This window comes from Pongo abelii, chromosome 3, assembly GCF_028885655.2.
Source record: "Pongo abelii isolate AG06213 chromosome 3, NHGRI_mPonAbe1-v2.0_pri, whole genome shotgun sequence".
In the NCBI taxonomy this organism is placed as follows: Eukaryota; Metazoa; Chordata; class Mammalia; order Primates; family Hominidae; genus Pongo; species Pongo abelii.
In genome coordinates this window covers 36,947,594-36,961,410 of record NC_071988.2, presented here as the reverse complement: position 1 = coordinate 36,961,410, position 13,817 = coordinate 36,947,594, and the positions used below count along the sequence as shown (strand labels likewise).

Sequence of the window (13,817 nt, the reverse complement as noted above, 5' to 3'; positions counted from 1 at the left end):
GGTGATTAATTGCATGGTTTCTAGAATTAAACTTTCTAGGTTTGGATCTCAGATCCAGCACTTATTTGCAGTGTGATCTTGGGCAAGCTACCTCACTTCTCCCTGCCTCAATATCCTCATTGTTAAAATGAAGAAATTAATAATACCTACATCAAATATTTTATAAGGATTAATTCCATTAACATATACATATACATATAAGATGCTTAGAATACTGTTAGCTATTTAATTATGACTGTTATCAACACCGTCAACATCTGTTTTAAACATCACTTTTGATATCTTTGCCTAAAGGCTTTCCTCCTTTGATATAAAGGAGATTTGATCAAATATTTTCTCTAAGTTATCTGATAATTTGATGGAATTTGGGTTCTTCCCTTTTCCAGGGCATATATACTTAGAGAATCTCTTTGCTTAGAGTGATAGGCAGACACTCTGGTATGTGAGAAATTAGGATAATTGCATGAGAAAGGAGATCAGTGTTTTAGAAAGAAACCTAATACTTTAAAGCCAGTGTATCGCTATTAGAAGCAGTGGTTTGTTCCCAGCTAATAAATTCCATTCTAGAGGTGATAAATCACATTTTTTTTTTTCTTCTAGAGACAGGTCTCACTCTGTCATCCAGGCTGAAGTTCAGTGGTACAATCATAGCTACTGCAACCTTGAACTCCTGGGCTCAAGTGGTCTTCCCACCACTGCCTCCCGAGTAGCTGGGACTACAGGCGTGCGCCATCATGCCTGACTAATTTTTTCATTTTTTTCAGAGACGAGGTCACTCTGTGTTGCTCAGGCGGGTCTCAAACTCCTGGCCACAAGCAATCCTCCCACTTTGGCCTCCCAAAATGCTGGGATTATAGGCATGAGCTGTTGTGCCCGACCATGAATCATATTATTATTGCTTAAGATAAACTGTCATCGCAAGGTCATGAGAGCTGAGTACCTGCTGTCTGAGGTCCGTTCACAAAGTCCGTTTGTACAATTGGAAGACGTTTTTTTTTCTTTCAATTTAAACTGCTTCTGTCATCACAGGGAGAGAGATTGCCTTCGCTGGTGTTTCCTTTAAGTAACCAGTTGCACCTTTTTGTTTTCCTCCCCACCTTAGCCCCGTGACCCCCAGCACACCAGGAAGCCCGCCCGTGAGTCCTGGGCCTTTGTCACCAGGGGGGACTCCAGGGAAGCACGTCTGTGGCCATCATCTGCATACGGTGGGCGGTGTTGTCGAGAGGGATGTGTGTCATCGGTGTAGGCACAAGCGGTGGCACTTTATAAAGCCCACTAACAAGTCCAGAGAGAGCAGACCACGGCGCCAAGGCGAGGTCACGGTCCTTTCTGTTGGCAGGTAAGATCCCTTCAGATGCTTTTGGTTTGTGTGTGACATGGGTGCTCTGGTGTGTGGACTTCTGCTTACCTGTCAGATGTAGAATATGTTCTCTGTGCCTGGCTCAGGTTATATCTCTGGGCTTTTTAGATGTTTTCTGGTGTGAGTCCTAGATTTTTCCAACAACAGAAGAATCCTAAAAGGTGGCTATTGCTAGATCAGATGGGCAATGTATTAAGATAAATACCTACCTGCTCTAACAGATAAAGCCCAGATTTTCAACTGTATACAGAATAGACATTTATATTTCACTTACGGAATCCAGGGCAGGTATTGAGATATCAATGGGAGGCTCTTCAAGTACGTGTCCAGGGTTCCAGACCCCCTTCTTTTGTGGGTCTGCCAGGTTTGCCAGCCAAAGGAGCAGGTCTGTGGAAGGTTGTTCACGAGGGGTTTTGAAAGAGCTAGACCTGAAAGTGGCTCATATCATTTTGACTCACACTCCACTGGCTGGAACTCGACTACCCAGCCAAGCTAGGTTTCAGGGAACTGAGAAATGGCATCGAGCCATGTGCAAGGGAAGGGAGAAGACGTGGATCTCGTCCACAGCCCTCCAGTCTCTGTCTTGTATGTTGCATGTGAATTGCTTTGACTGCTTTCTTTTAGTGAGCGGTGCTTTCCACTGTGTCTTGGCTTTCTTGGTCCTACTGCCTTTCACTTGTGACCCATATGTGAGGTGGAGATCTTGCAGTTCGGGTGATGAATCCATCGGCCCTTACCTGAAGCATCTTTGCAGTGGGTTGCTTTTGCAGTTCTGCTGTTAGATGCTGAGTCCCGTGCAGGAACTGCATTGCCGATGTTGCATTTGGAAAGACAGTGGGGAGTACTGGTAAGGAACACACATGCTGGAGTGAGACCGGGTGAGCACTGAGCAAAAGTCGACAGTGCTGCTTACATGATCCTTCTCTTTCAGTATACTGACAAGCCCCCTGGGAAGAGTAGCCTGAACTCGTCCCTTCTACCTCCTTCAAGTCCTGGCACCACTACTTACAAACTGTTACGTTGCTCTGTGCCTCAGTTTCCCCCTCTGTAAAGTGAGAAGGACAGTTACACTCACCTCATAGAGTTGCTGTGTGTAGACTAGGTGAGGTGACTCACATAAAGGTCTTAAACCAGCTTTGGATACTTACGCACTCAAGAAATGTTGGCCGGTATTATTTTTATTTTAATTCAGTTGAGTTTCATCATGTGTTGCACAAGCATCAAGGAGAAGACTGCAGGGCTGTTTGCCACTTACAGCAAAACAGCACAATTCATGACCACACTGTTTTATTAAGAAGCAGAGTCATGGGAATTTATGAATGCAAAGCAATGAGAACCTGTAGCTTGTTTGGACAAAGCATGTTTTGTTGGCCTTAAAAAAAAAAAAATCTGCTGAAATTTTCAACTCAGATTCAACATGGCTTTTTTTTTTTTTTTTTTTTTTTTGAGATGGAGTCTCACTCTGTCACCCAAGCTGGAGTGCAGTGGTGTGAACTCGGCTCACTGCAGCCTCTGCCTCCCGGGCTCAAACGATTGTCATGCCTCAGCCTCCCGAGTAGCTGGGACTACAGGTGCCCACCACCATGCCTGGCTAATTTTTGTATTTTTAGGAGAAACGAGGTTTCACCAAGTTGGCCAAGCTGATCTCAAACTCTTGACCTCAAGCGATCCTCCTGTCTTGGCCTCCCAAAATGTTGGGATTACAGGTGTAAGCCACCGTGCCTGGCCAAACATGGCTTTTTAAAATGCCCCAAATCCAACTCTCTTTCTTGGATATCGGATACTTGGAGCACTTAATGATTCCAGGCTGTTTTTCAGCGTATATTACTTAAGAGAGTCTTAGAGTTTGACAGAATAGATTTGTGTTTACAGTTTCCCTGTTCTTTCTTTCACTTCTTCAGAGCCTTCTCTTCAGGGTTGGTGATCTTATTCTGGACACAGAAGGAGAATTTATTTCAGATAATTTTTAAGGGAAATTAAGACCAGAACTAGAGAGAAGCTGTTATGAAAGACTCTAGGATTTGGTGATGATATACTAGAAAAAACAGTTAAACTGAATACATTTTTTTAACTCTTAATTCTTAATGAAAATCTCTTCCTTAACTTCCTTAAGTTTTTCCTTAATCTATAATGAAAATTAACCCATTTTTTTTAAAGGCTTACTCTCAAACCCTAATGCTGATAAAATGTGTTGCTAGGGCTCTTCTGATTTTCTGCATATGTGTGAGAGCATGTGTGTGCGTGTGTGTGTGTGTTTGTGTTGAGATAGGACTGCCTGACAGTTGCATATTTTCGGAAGTTCGTCATCTTCTGGTAAACATTCTGGTTACGTCAGTCTAATTTGTAAACCAGTTGAGCGTTTAACCAGGTTTCTGTGGTTAAAAAAACTGACGTAGGCCAGACATGGTGGCTCACGCCTATAATCCCAAAATTTTGGGAGGCTGAGGCAGGTGGATCACCTGAGGTCAGGAGTTTGAGACTGGCCTGGCAAACATGGTGAAACCCCATCTCTACTAAAAATACAAAATTAGCTAGGCATGGTGGCACATGCCTGTAATCCCAGCTACTTGAGAGGCTGAGGCAGGAGAGTCGCTTAAACCCAGGAGGTGGAGGTTGCAGTGAGCCGAGATTGCACCACTGCACTCCAGTCTGGGCAGCAAGAGGGAAACTCTGTCTCAAAAACAAATAAATAAACAAAAAAACTGATCATTGTTAGAAGTGACAGCTCTGAGGCTGTTTAATATTTGAGTCTCTGAGGTTTTTTTTTTTTTCTTATTGAGACAGGGCCCAGCTCTGTTGCCCAGGCTGGAGTGCAGTGACGTGATCTCGGCTCACTGCAACCTCCACCTCCTGGGCTCAAGTGATTCTCCTGCTTCAGCCTCCCGAGTAGCTGGGACTACAGGTGCACACCACCACCCCCGGCTAATTTTTGTCGTTTCTATAGAGACAGAGTTTTGCCTTATGCCCAGGCTGGTCTCAAATTCCTAGGCTCAAGCAATCCACCCACCTCAGCCTTCCAAAGTGCTGCTGGGATTGCAGGCATAAGCCACTGTGCCTGGCCAATACCTGAGTTTTTAAATGCCTTTTGCATGCTCTGTAAAATATCTGGCTTAGTCTGCAACGTGGCTGAGTAGAAATCAGCTGGAAGGTTGGGCGGGGGCCAGGGGAATGTGCTGGATAGGAATGCATGTTCGAATATGTTGTTTTTCATTTGTGTCCTAACTTTTGGCTGAGTTCATTTGAGATCCTCTGGGTGGATGATTTTTGCTTTGTTCATAATCCTTGTTTATTAGAAAAGCAAACCCCATCACCTCTCTTCGTTCCCCCCTCAGGTTTAGAGTTACAAAAGTGGAACACAAGTCAAACCAGAAGGAACGGAGAAGCCTGATGTCTGTTAGTGGGGCTGAAACGGTCAATGGGGAGGTGCCAGCAACACCTGTGAAGAGAGAACGCAGTGGCACAGAGTAGCAGGTGAGCCGTGGTTTTGGTGACATTGGGGGCAGGGTGGCGCAGGGTGAGGAGAAGGTACTTGGAGCCTCCCAGTTGCTGTGGCAGCATAGGAATGGCATTTGACAGGGAAATGGGAGAGCTTTCCTGGACCCAGGAAGACTGAGGGGGACTGAACATGATTACTTGTCTGCCCAGAGCTTCTTGTAAAGAAGTCACAAACTTAGTGCCTCCAGGGGCTTGGCCTGTGTGATAATGAGGATAGAGGATTACTTGTAAGGCAGTGTGGCATGGTGGGGATTGTGGCAAACTAGAATTCACATCACCCACCATATAGGGCTTGCATTACCACGAGGCAGAAAGCGCCTAGTGTTGCTGTATCTTCTTATGCAAAAAAAGACAATCCAAATATCTAAAATGTAAAATCACTGATTTTTGATATTGGCAGCTTACTTTTTTTTTTTAAACAACCATGCAGGCCAAATGACGTGTAATCTTGTCACCATTTCTAGGTAAACTGTGACTTGAAAAAGTCTGGAGCAAACAAACCAATGCTTTTTCCTTTTATTCTGTTGGAAACCAGTTTTCTTTGTGTCAGTTCTGAAACCTCAATACAAATATTTCTCTTCTCACCAAATATTTTGAGGCAATTGAAAAGCCACAGTGATTTATTTCTTGATTTGGCAATTTTAATTTTGCAAGACACTGCTTAAAAAAAAAAACATGCGGCCGGGCATGGTGGCTCACGCCTGTAATCCCATGTAATCCCAGCACTATGGGAGGCCGAGGCAGGTGGATCATGAGGTCAGGAGATCAAGACAATCCTGGCTAACACGGTGAAACCCCGTCTCTACTAAAAAATACAAAAAATTACCTGGGGGTGGTGGTGGGCACCTTTAGTCCCAGCTACTCAGGAGGCTGAGGCAGGAGAATGGCATGAACCCGGGAGGCGGAGCTTGCAGTGAGCCGAGATCTTGCCACTGTACTCCAGCCTGGGTGACAGAGCGAGACTCCGTCTCAAAAAAAAAAAAAAAAACAAAAACCACACACACACGCACCAGAACCCTGTGATAAATTGATAATGGCTTAACTTTCATCTTAACTCCTTTATTTCTGTTCTGGCTTGAGTGGTATTTATCCTTTCCATGTTTCTTATCCCTTGTAAAAGAGCAAGAGTGACAATTTGGGAGGGATCATGCCCTAAATGCTCCATGGAACCATCAGAGCCTGAACATGAAGGCAGAAGAGTTTACTCCTACATAGGGAGGGGAGGGTGGGCAATGGGGGAGAGGTCAGGCAGGGTCCTTGAAAGTACAGGGACACAGCAAAACTGACATGAACCCTGGAGTCAGACTGCCGGGTTCAAGCTCCAGTGTGCCACTCACTAACCCTGGGACCTGGGCAAGATACCTGAGCTTTCTACACCTCACTGGAAATTGGAAGTAATGCTCCTTGCCTCAGGGGCGGGAGTGAGATTTCCATGAAGTTGCACGTGTGAAGGCAGGGCCTGGCACGTGGGAAATGCTCCGTCCATGCTACTGATTATTATCATGCGATTCATTCTGGTTGGTGTGGCTGAGTGGAGGAGAGATGTGGCTTTTGGGTGAAGCTTCTCTGATAATCTGCCAGGCTCAGAGGGTTGAAGGTACTCTGGAAGTAATCTGGAACAACTCTGTGCGCCTAAATTTTCTGAGACATAGGGACTCTGATCATTTTCTAGTGCTAGTTAGCCCTCGCAGTTTTGCCTGTGGGGAGATCTGGCATCTCTTCCTGAGTTTAGGAGCAGAACAGGAGCCTTCTTAAAGAGAGAAACAGTACAGAAAAGTCTACCGTTGGCTTCTCAGCCAGTTACTGGTGACCCTGGGGAAGGGAGCTAAGAGGAATTTAAGAAGAGGATGATGAAGTTGAGTAATAACAGCAGCTAACGTTAATTCAATATTCTAGTCTTCTAGGCATGGTACTGATGTGTATCTCACATGTCATCATTATAAACCTCTCCGAATGGGGTTAGTACTATGATTGTAGTTCTACAGATGAGGAAACTGATGAATGGGAAAGGTGAGTTACATGTTGAAGGTCATATAGCTGGAAAGAGGAGCATTCTGATTAAGGTTAGTGAAGGACTTGGCTGTCTGGGAAGAGAAGCATCTAGCTATTCAAGTCTTAGGTGAGGAAGGCCCAGCCAGCTTAGCTGCAAAGAAAGTATGGGTCATAAGGACAGGCTGAGTATGAGTCATCAGCTGGGCAGTGAGTTGAGAGATGGATCAGATTGCACCAGAAGACTTGGCTTGCCCTCGTTTAGGAACTGCAAGATGATCCTCTTGTCAGACCCACCTCTGTTTAGAGCTTGGCTAACTAGTGCCATGGCTGATTTTGGCCACCACTGCCCGGAGAGCGGTACTCTAGATCTGGGAAGATTAAAAGAACTAGGATTGCTCAGCTGGTTTTTTTTGGCCCAAATCTGTCTGATTCTGATTATAGAAATTTGGTCCAAGCATCTGAAGTCCTGACCACATTTAACTGATTTACAATGAGATATTCTCTGCACAGCACACTGTTATTCAGCAGGATTATGTAAATGAGGATTGGATTTGATCAGAAGACATGGGTGCAAATCTGAGCTTCACAATTTGGACATTGTACTTAACTGCCCTACCCCTGGTTTCCTTGAACATGAAATCAGGTATTAAATTCATTGTTTTAATCCAAGAGCCAAGAGAAAGTCTGGAATATAGTTGGCTGTCAGTAGAAGATAGTCATATTGTGTTGTGCTGCTCAAATCACAAGGAATACATGAGTGGCCTTCAAAGGGTGATGTGTTTTCTGAGCCTCCAACTTGTTGTAATTGATTTTCAAATTAAAAATTAATTTTTTGTTATGGAAAATTTTAGACAAACTCAAAAGTAGAATAATATCATGGATGTCCACAATCCATGGAGTAAATTAATTATAATACCTACAGTTTTTTGAGTACTCTGTACTTGGCATGCTTTGAAAGGCACATTCCGTGTATTAACTAATTTCTGTAATCCTCATGACAGCAGTCGGTAGGTGCTAGTTAGTACCCTATTTTGCAGATGAAGGTCTTAAGCACAGAGAGTTTAAACTTAAGCACAGAGAGATACCAGCAAGAATGTGATAGAGTTAGACTTGAACCTGGGCAGCCTTGCTTCAGGTGTCACAGACTTCATTCAGCTGGGTCCAGGACGAGCAGATCCCATGAGTAGAGCCTGCTCAGGTGGAGACCTGCTGGGTGGCCCTATCTGATTACTCCAATGAAGTATAGGCCCTGAAAAAGGAAGGAAGGGAATATTCATTGGTGTTTTAAAAATTATGTATTCATTAAAATTTTTCTTGCAGTTCTTTTTCTTCTCAAATCTCATCCCCCCAGAAAAAGTATGTTTGGGACATTTAACATGACATGATTTTCCAACTAGAAAAATCCTGAAAATTTTCCTTCTGGGCCAGACTCTCTGGTTCTAGACGAAGCCAGAAGATCTGCACTGGAATGCAGCTAGTGAAGCAGGAGAGGAGTGCTATGTGTCTCTTCTACAGTCTGATACAGTCTTTAGAGTTGTATTTTTTCCTGAAAGAGGTTTTTGCTCAAATTTGGATTTTTAGCCAAACAATTTTACTGCAATGTTTTGTTTTATTGTAGAACAGACTCAAATATTCAAATACAAATGCATATCCACTTATTGGTTAGGTTTCTTTTTTTCTTTCTTTCGTTTAAGGTGTTTGTTACCAGAAACTAAACTTAGTATTCTAAATAGAATGTTATCAAGACTGGGGCAGGATTTCTCTCTCTCCCTTCTGGTTCATTCTCTCTTTAAAACCCCAAATCTGATGTTGGGCATGGCCTCCCCGTTCTTCTCACCCTGCTTTGTTGGCCTGAGTTCTTGTTTGTGGCTACATCTAACTTGCCCTCTTCCCTCTGCCTGATTTATTTTGGCAATGCGGTTAAAATGGTGTCTTTTTTCTACAGAAAATGTGTTTTGGTTTCTCCTGAGAAGAATAAGCTTTTGTTCTTCAAAGTTAAATAAATTGAATTGCTTTCAGCCTCCAAATGCCACTGCCTTGTCTTCATTGTCACTGGTCTTTGGCTTTTTAAAAATGATCCTGTCCTAAGCATTCTGTGTCGCATGTTTCTGAAGTCTGCCCTCTTTTTTTCCATTCGCTGATAGTGTCCTGTTGGAAACATTGATTTAGTAAGTTTACATAACCATACTTTAAAATTTTTTATTTGAAATCAATCAGATTTTAATGGACACAGGAAAGTGGCATATATTTATCATGTGCAATGTAATGTTTTCAAATATGTATACACTGCGATGGCTAAATTGAGCTAATGAACGTATGCATTGCCACACATACTTACAATTTTTTTGCGTGGTGAGAACACTCCAAATTTACTCTCTTAGCAATTTTTAAGAATATAATACATTGTTATTAACTGCAGTCACCATGTTGTACAATAGATCTCTTGAAATTATTTATCCCCTCTAACTAAAATTTTGTCTTTTGACCAACCCCTCCCTTGCCCCTACCTCTAACCGCCTTTCTTCTCTCTGCTTCTATGAGTTCAACTTTTTTAGATTCCACATGTAAGTGAGGTGACGTGGTATTTGTCGTTCTGTGCCTGGCTTATTTCACTCAATGTAATGTGCTCCAGGTTTATCCATTTTATTTTCAATGACAGGATTTCCTTCTTTTTTTCTGGCTGAACAGTGTTTCATTGTGTATCTATACTACATTTTGTTCATTCATATGTTCAGGGACTCTTAGGAAGATTCCATATCTTGGCTATTTGGATAATGCAGCAGTGGACATGGCAGTACAGATATCTCTTTGACATACTGATTTCAGTACCTCTGGGTATGTACTGAGAAATGGGATTGTTGGATCATATGGTGGTTCTATTTTTAATTTGTTTGTTTGTTTTCTGAGACAGAGTCTCACTCTCGCCCAGGTTGGAATGCAGTGGGACAATCTTGGCTCACTGCAGTCTCTGCCTCCCGGGTTCAGACGATTCTCCTAACACAGCCTCCTAAGTAGCTGGGATTACAGATGCAAGCCACCACACCTGGCTAACTTTTGTATTTTTAGGAGAGACAGGGTTTCATCATGTTGGCCAGGCTGATCTTGAACTCCTGATCTCAAGTGATCCACCTGCCTCGGCCTCCAAAAGTGCTTGGATTACAGGTGCAAGCCACTGTGCCCGGACTGTTTTTAATTTTTTTTAGTGACTTGCATACTGTTTTCCATGATGACTGTAATAATGTGTATTCCCACTAACAGTATGCAAGAATTTTTTTTCTCCACATCCTCATCAGCACTTTTTTTTATAATTGTCATTCTAACAAGTGTGAGGTGTTATCTCATTATAGTTTTAATTTATATTTCCATGATGATTAGTAATGTTGAGCCTTTTTTTCATATATCCGTTGGCCATTTGTAGGTCTATTTAGAATCTTTGCCCATTACAATTTTTTTAACATTTTATTTATTTTTATTGACAAAAATTATCTATATTTATTATGTACAACATGTTGTTTTGAAACATGCATACATTATGGAATGGCTAAATTGAGCTGATTGACATGTATTACCTCATATATTTATCATTTTTTTGTGGTGAGGATATTTAAAATCTCTCTTAGCATTTTTCAAGAATACAATACATTGTTATTAACTGCAGCCACCATATTGTGCAACGGATTTCTGATACAGTCTTTAGAATTGTATTGAAAGAGGTTTTTGCTCAAATTTGGATTTGATGGCCTATTCCTCCTGTCTAATTGAAATTTTATGTCCTTTGACCATCATCTCCCCAACCCTCCCTTCCCATTTTGCCCCATTTTTAAATTGGTTTATTTGTTTTCTTGCTTTTGAGTTGTTTGTGTTTCTTATATATTTTGGATAGTAACCATTTATAAGATGTATGGTTTGCAAATATTTTCTTCCATTTTATAAGTTATCTCTTCACTCTGTTGATTGTTTGCTTTGCTCTGCAGAAGCTTTTTAGTTTGATGAAATCCCATTTGTCCATTTTTGTTGCCTGCGCTTTTGGGGTCTTATCAAAAAATCATTGTCCAGATCAGTGTCATGGAACTTTCCTCCTATGTGTTTTTCTAGTAGTATTACAGTAGCATTTCTTTTATCAAAACAAAAATTCATAATATTAGACATCTGTTTTTATTTTTGTTTTATTCAGACGATTGTATTGATTTTTATTTTAGTAATTTATTTTAGTGGTTAAAAGCTTGGTTTTAAACTCCTTACTTTTAATTGTGCCACTTAACTACCAATGGTTTTGGGCAAGTTACTTAATGTTTTCAAGCCCCGGTTTTTTGATCTTTAAAATGAGATCGTTGCTGGACATACATGATACGATGTATGTGTAGTTCATAAGTCAATCCTTGGCACGGAGTATCTGCTAAACATTCACTGCTGTTAACAATTGTCACGCCTGGTGGTCTTAATTATTTGTTAGGTCATTTCTGAAGCATCAACTTTTGGTACTGTGAATTCCTTTTTACATCTTAAGAACATTACAGCTTTGGACTCTCAGGACATCTCAGAAATAGATAGTATTTGTCAAGTCCCTTAGGAATTTGGGCCATTTTCTTGTTTGCATTAAGGAGGCCTTAGAAATAACCATTCCCGGCTGGGCGCGGTGGCTCACACCTGTAATCCCAGCACTGTGGGAGGCCAAGGTGGGTGGATCACGAGGTCAGGAGATCAAGACCATCCTGGCTAACAGTGAAACCCCGTCTCTACTAAAAAATACAAAAAAAAATTAGCCGGACGTGGTGGCGGGTGCCTGTAGTCCCAGCTACTCTGGAGGCTGAGGCAGGAGAATGGCGTGAACCTGGGAGGTGGAGGTTGCAGTGAGCCGAGATTGCACACTGCACTCCAGCCTGGGCGACAGAGCGAGACTGTGTCTCTAAAAAAAAAAAAAAAAAAAGGAAAGAACCACCATTTCCTTCTTCCAAGAGGTGGAATTAAAATTAGTAACAAGGCGATGGAAAAGTTTTACTGACAAGTTCTTTTTATTATAAAGATCAGAGGGCAGGATAAATTGAAATGCTGGACTGAGACGTTTTCGGCCTAAGCGTGGCTGCTGTGCCGGTGTTCTGCTTTGGCATAAAAGTCTCCTCTTTGTCAAGACTCTTTCATGGCTGAAACTCCCTCCTGAGCATCCGTGGCTGGTCACAGGGTGGCTCTTCTGACCTTCGGCCGCCTTCATGTTCTCCTTTAGCAGTGAGGAAAGGCTCCTTGGCTCCTTTTTTTGGACTCTGTGACAGGAATTATAGTAGAAGCTCCTTGGGGACCCCCTCGGAAGTTGTACTGCTTGATTTACAGTCCTCTCAATTGCTTTTCTTTTATTAACTCTCCAGGAAGCAGGTAATGATGAGAAACTGAGGGTACTACTAGTTAGTTTATTTTTTCTCTCTAGCTGTAATTTTTCCAGGAAAAATGCATCTTCTTTAAAAAGCAAAAGGATCTCAGATTTGATGGGAGCCCGTTAACTTGATTCACTGGTCTTATGGGGCAACAGAATATAAAAAGAAACTGCACCTAAAGTAGGCATGGATTAGGCCACCTGGCTTGGTTTTCAGTTGCTAAACACATTTCTCAAAGGTAAAAGCAGTGCTGTGATGCCTGCCATACTCCTGTGTGGAAGACTGAGCCCACTGAGTCCATCTTAAATGTGGAGGTGGAGGGAGGTTAGCATCTGCCCAGGCCCTGCTCTGTAAAGACTAGGTAGGTAGAACCGGCCAGATGAAGAGAAAAGCTGAGTGAGGGATGGGACTTCAGAAGCAATTTTAGGAGTTGTAGGTAATAATATCCTATTTTACAGATGAAGAACCAGGCTTAGAGGGATTAATGTTCCCCATATCTCAGGGCTAGGTAGTGAGAGGGCTTGGATGGGAAGAAATTTATACTTGGGAGCTTACATGCTCAGTGGCTATGGAGTGTGAGGGAGCTTTGCTTTTCTTGGCAAGAAAGCAAATCAACCGCCGTTTCTTCACGTAGCTCAATAGCTCACAGAACTGATCATTCCAGCCTTGGGATGGCCTCCTTTGGCCTCCGATGGGATCATCTGATGAGCAGCTGATGGATTTTAAGGTTCTGCCTGGATCAGGTCCAGGTGTGTGAGCCATTCAGTTGTCTTCCAGGTAGATGAAGGTCATAGACTTACAGACTTCAGAGCACCTGTGATTGCTAGTTCAGATCAATGGAGGTACAATTATATCTTTAAAAAGTATTTCTTGGCCAGGCGCGGTGGCTCACACCTATAATCTCAGCACTTTGGGAGGCCAAGGTGGGCGAATCATGAGGTCAGGAGTTCGAGACCAGCCTGGCCAACATGGTGAAACCCTGTCTCTACTAAAAATACAAAAATTAGGCATGGTGGCAGGCACCTGTAGTCCCAGCTACTCAGGAGGCTGAGGCAGGAGAGTCACTTGAACCCGGGAGGCAGAGATTGCTGTGAGCCGAGATCATGCCATGGCACTTCATTCAGGGTGACAAGAGCAAGACTCTGTCTCCAAAAAAAAAAAAAAAAAAAAGCATTACTTGAACCCCTACTATGTGCCAGGCAGTTTGCTGTGTTCAGGGATGTGGCAGTGTGTCAGACAGACAATGAAGACCATACTCTTACAGAGCTTCTATCCTAGTGCTTATGCCAGACTTTTCTCCCCTGCACCTCCCAGTCCCCTTGTTCAGTGTGTGTTGTTACCTGTGTTGTTCAAGATCATGCTGAGAGTTGATTACGGAGCCAGGACCTGGGCTTCCTTATAGCTCATTCCTTTACTGTTTCCAGTGTATTGGATATTACAAGTGTTTGAAATGGAATTTTTAAAAAAGAACTGAAATATAAGAAATGCATAGGATAAAATATTTAAACAGCCTAAAAGTCTGCAGAGTGAAAAATAAATCCCAAAAATAAATCTTTGCTCCATTTTTATCCCGCTAACGCCTTTGCGTGTATCATCTCTTAAAC

The 13,817-nt window shown here is 42.5% G+C and overlaps 1 protein-coding gene across 2 annotated transcripts in view; it reads left to right on the top strand.

Annotated features, from left to right (window-relative positions):
* RELL1 (RELT like 1) overlaps positions 1–13,817 on the top strand; it is a 73,769-nt gene that overhangs the window by 48,585 nt on the left and 11,367 nt on the right. For both annotated transcript variants that reach the window (XM_002814657.6, XM_054553819.2), the window contains exons 5-6: positions 1,103–1,339; positions 4,693–4,831. In XM_002814657.6, the coding sequence (XP_002814703.5) occupies positions 1,103–1,339; positions 4,693–4,828 (373 nt within the window). In that variant the 3' untranslated portion in view covers positions 4,829–4,831. The remainder of the gene's footprint in view (positions 1–1,102; positions 1,340–4,692; positions 4,832–13,817) is intronic.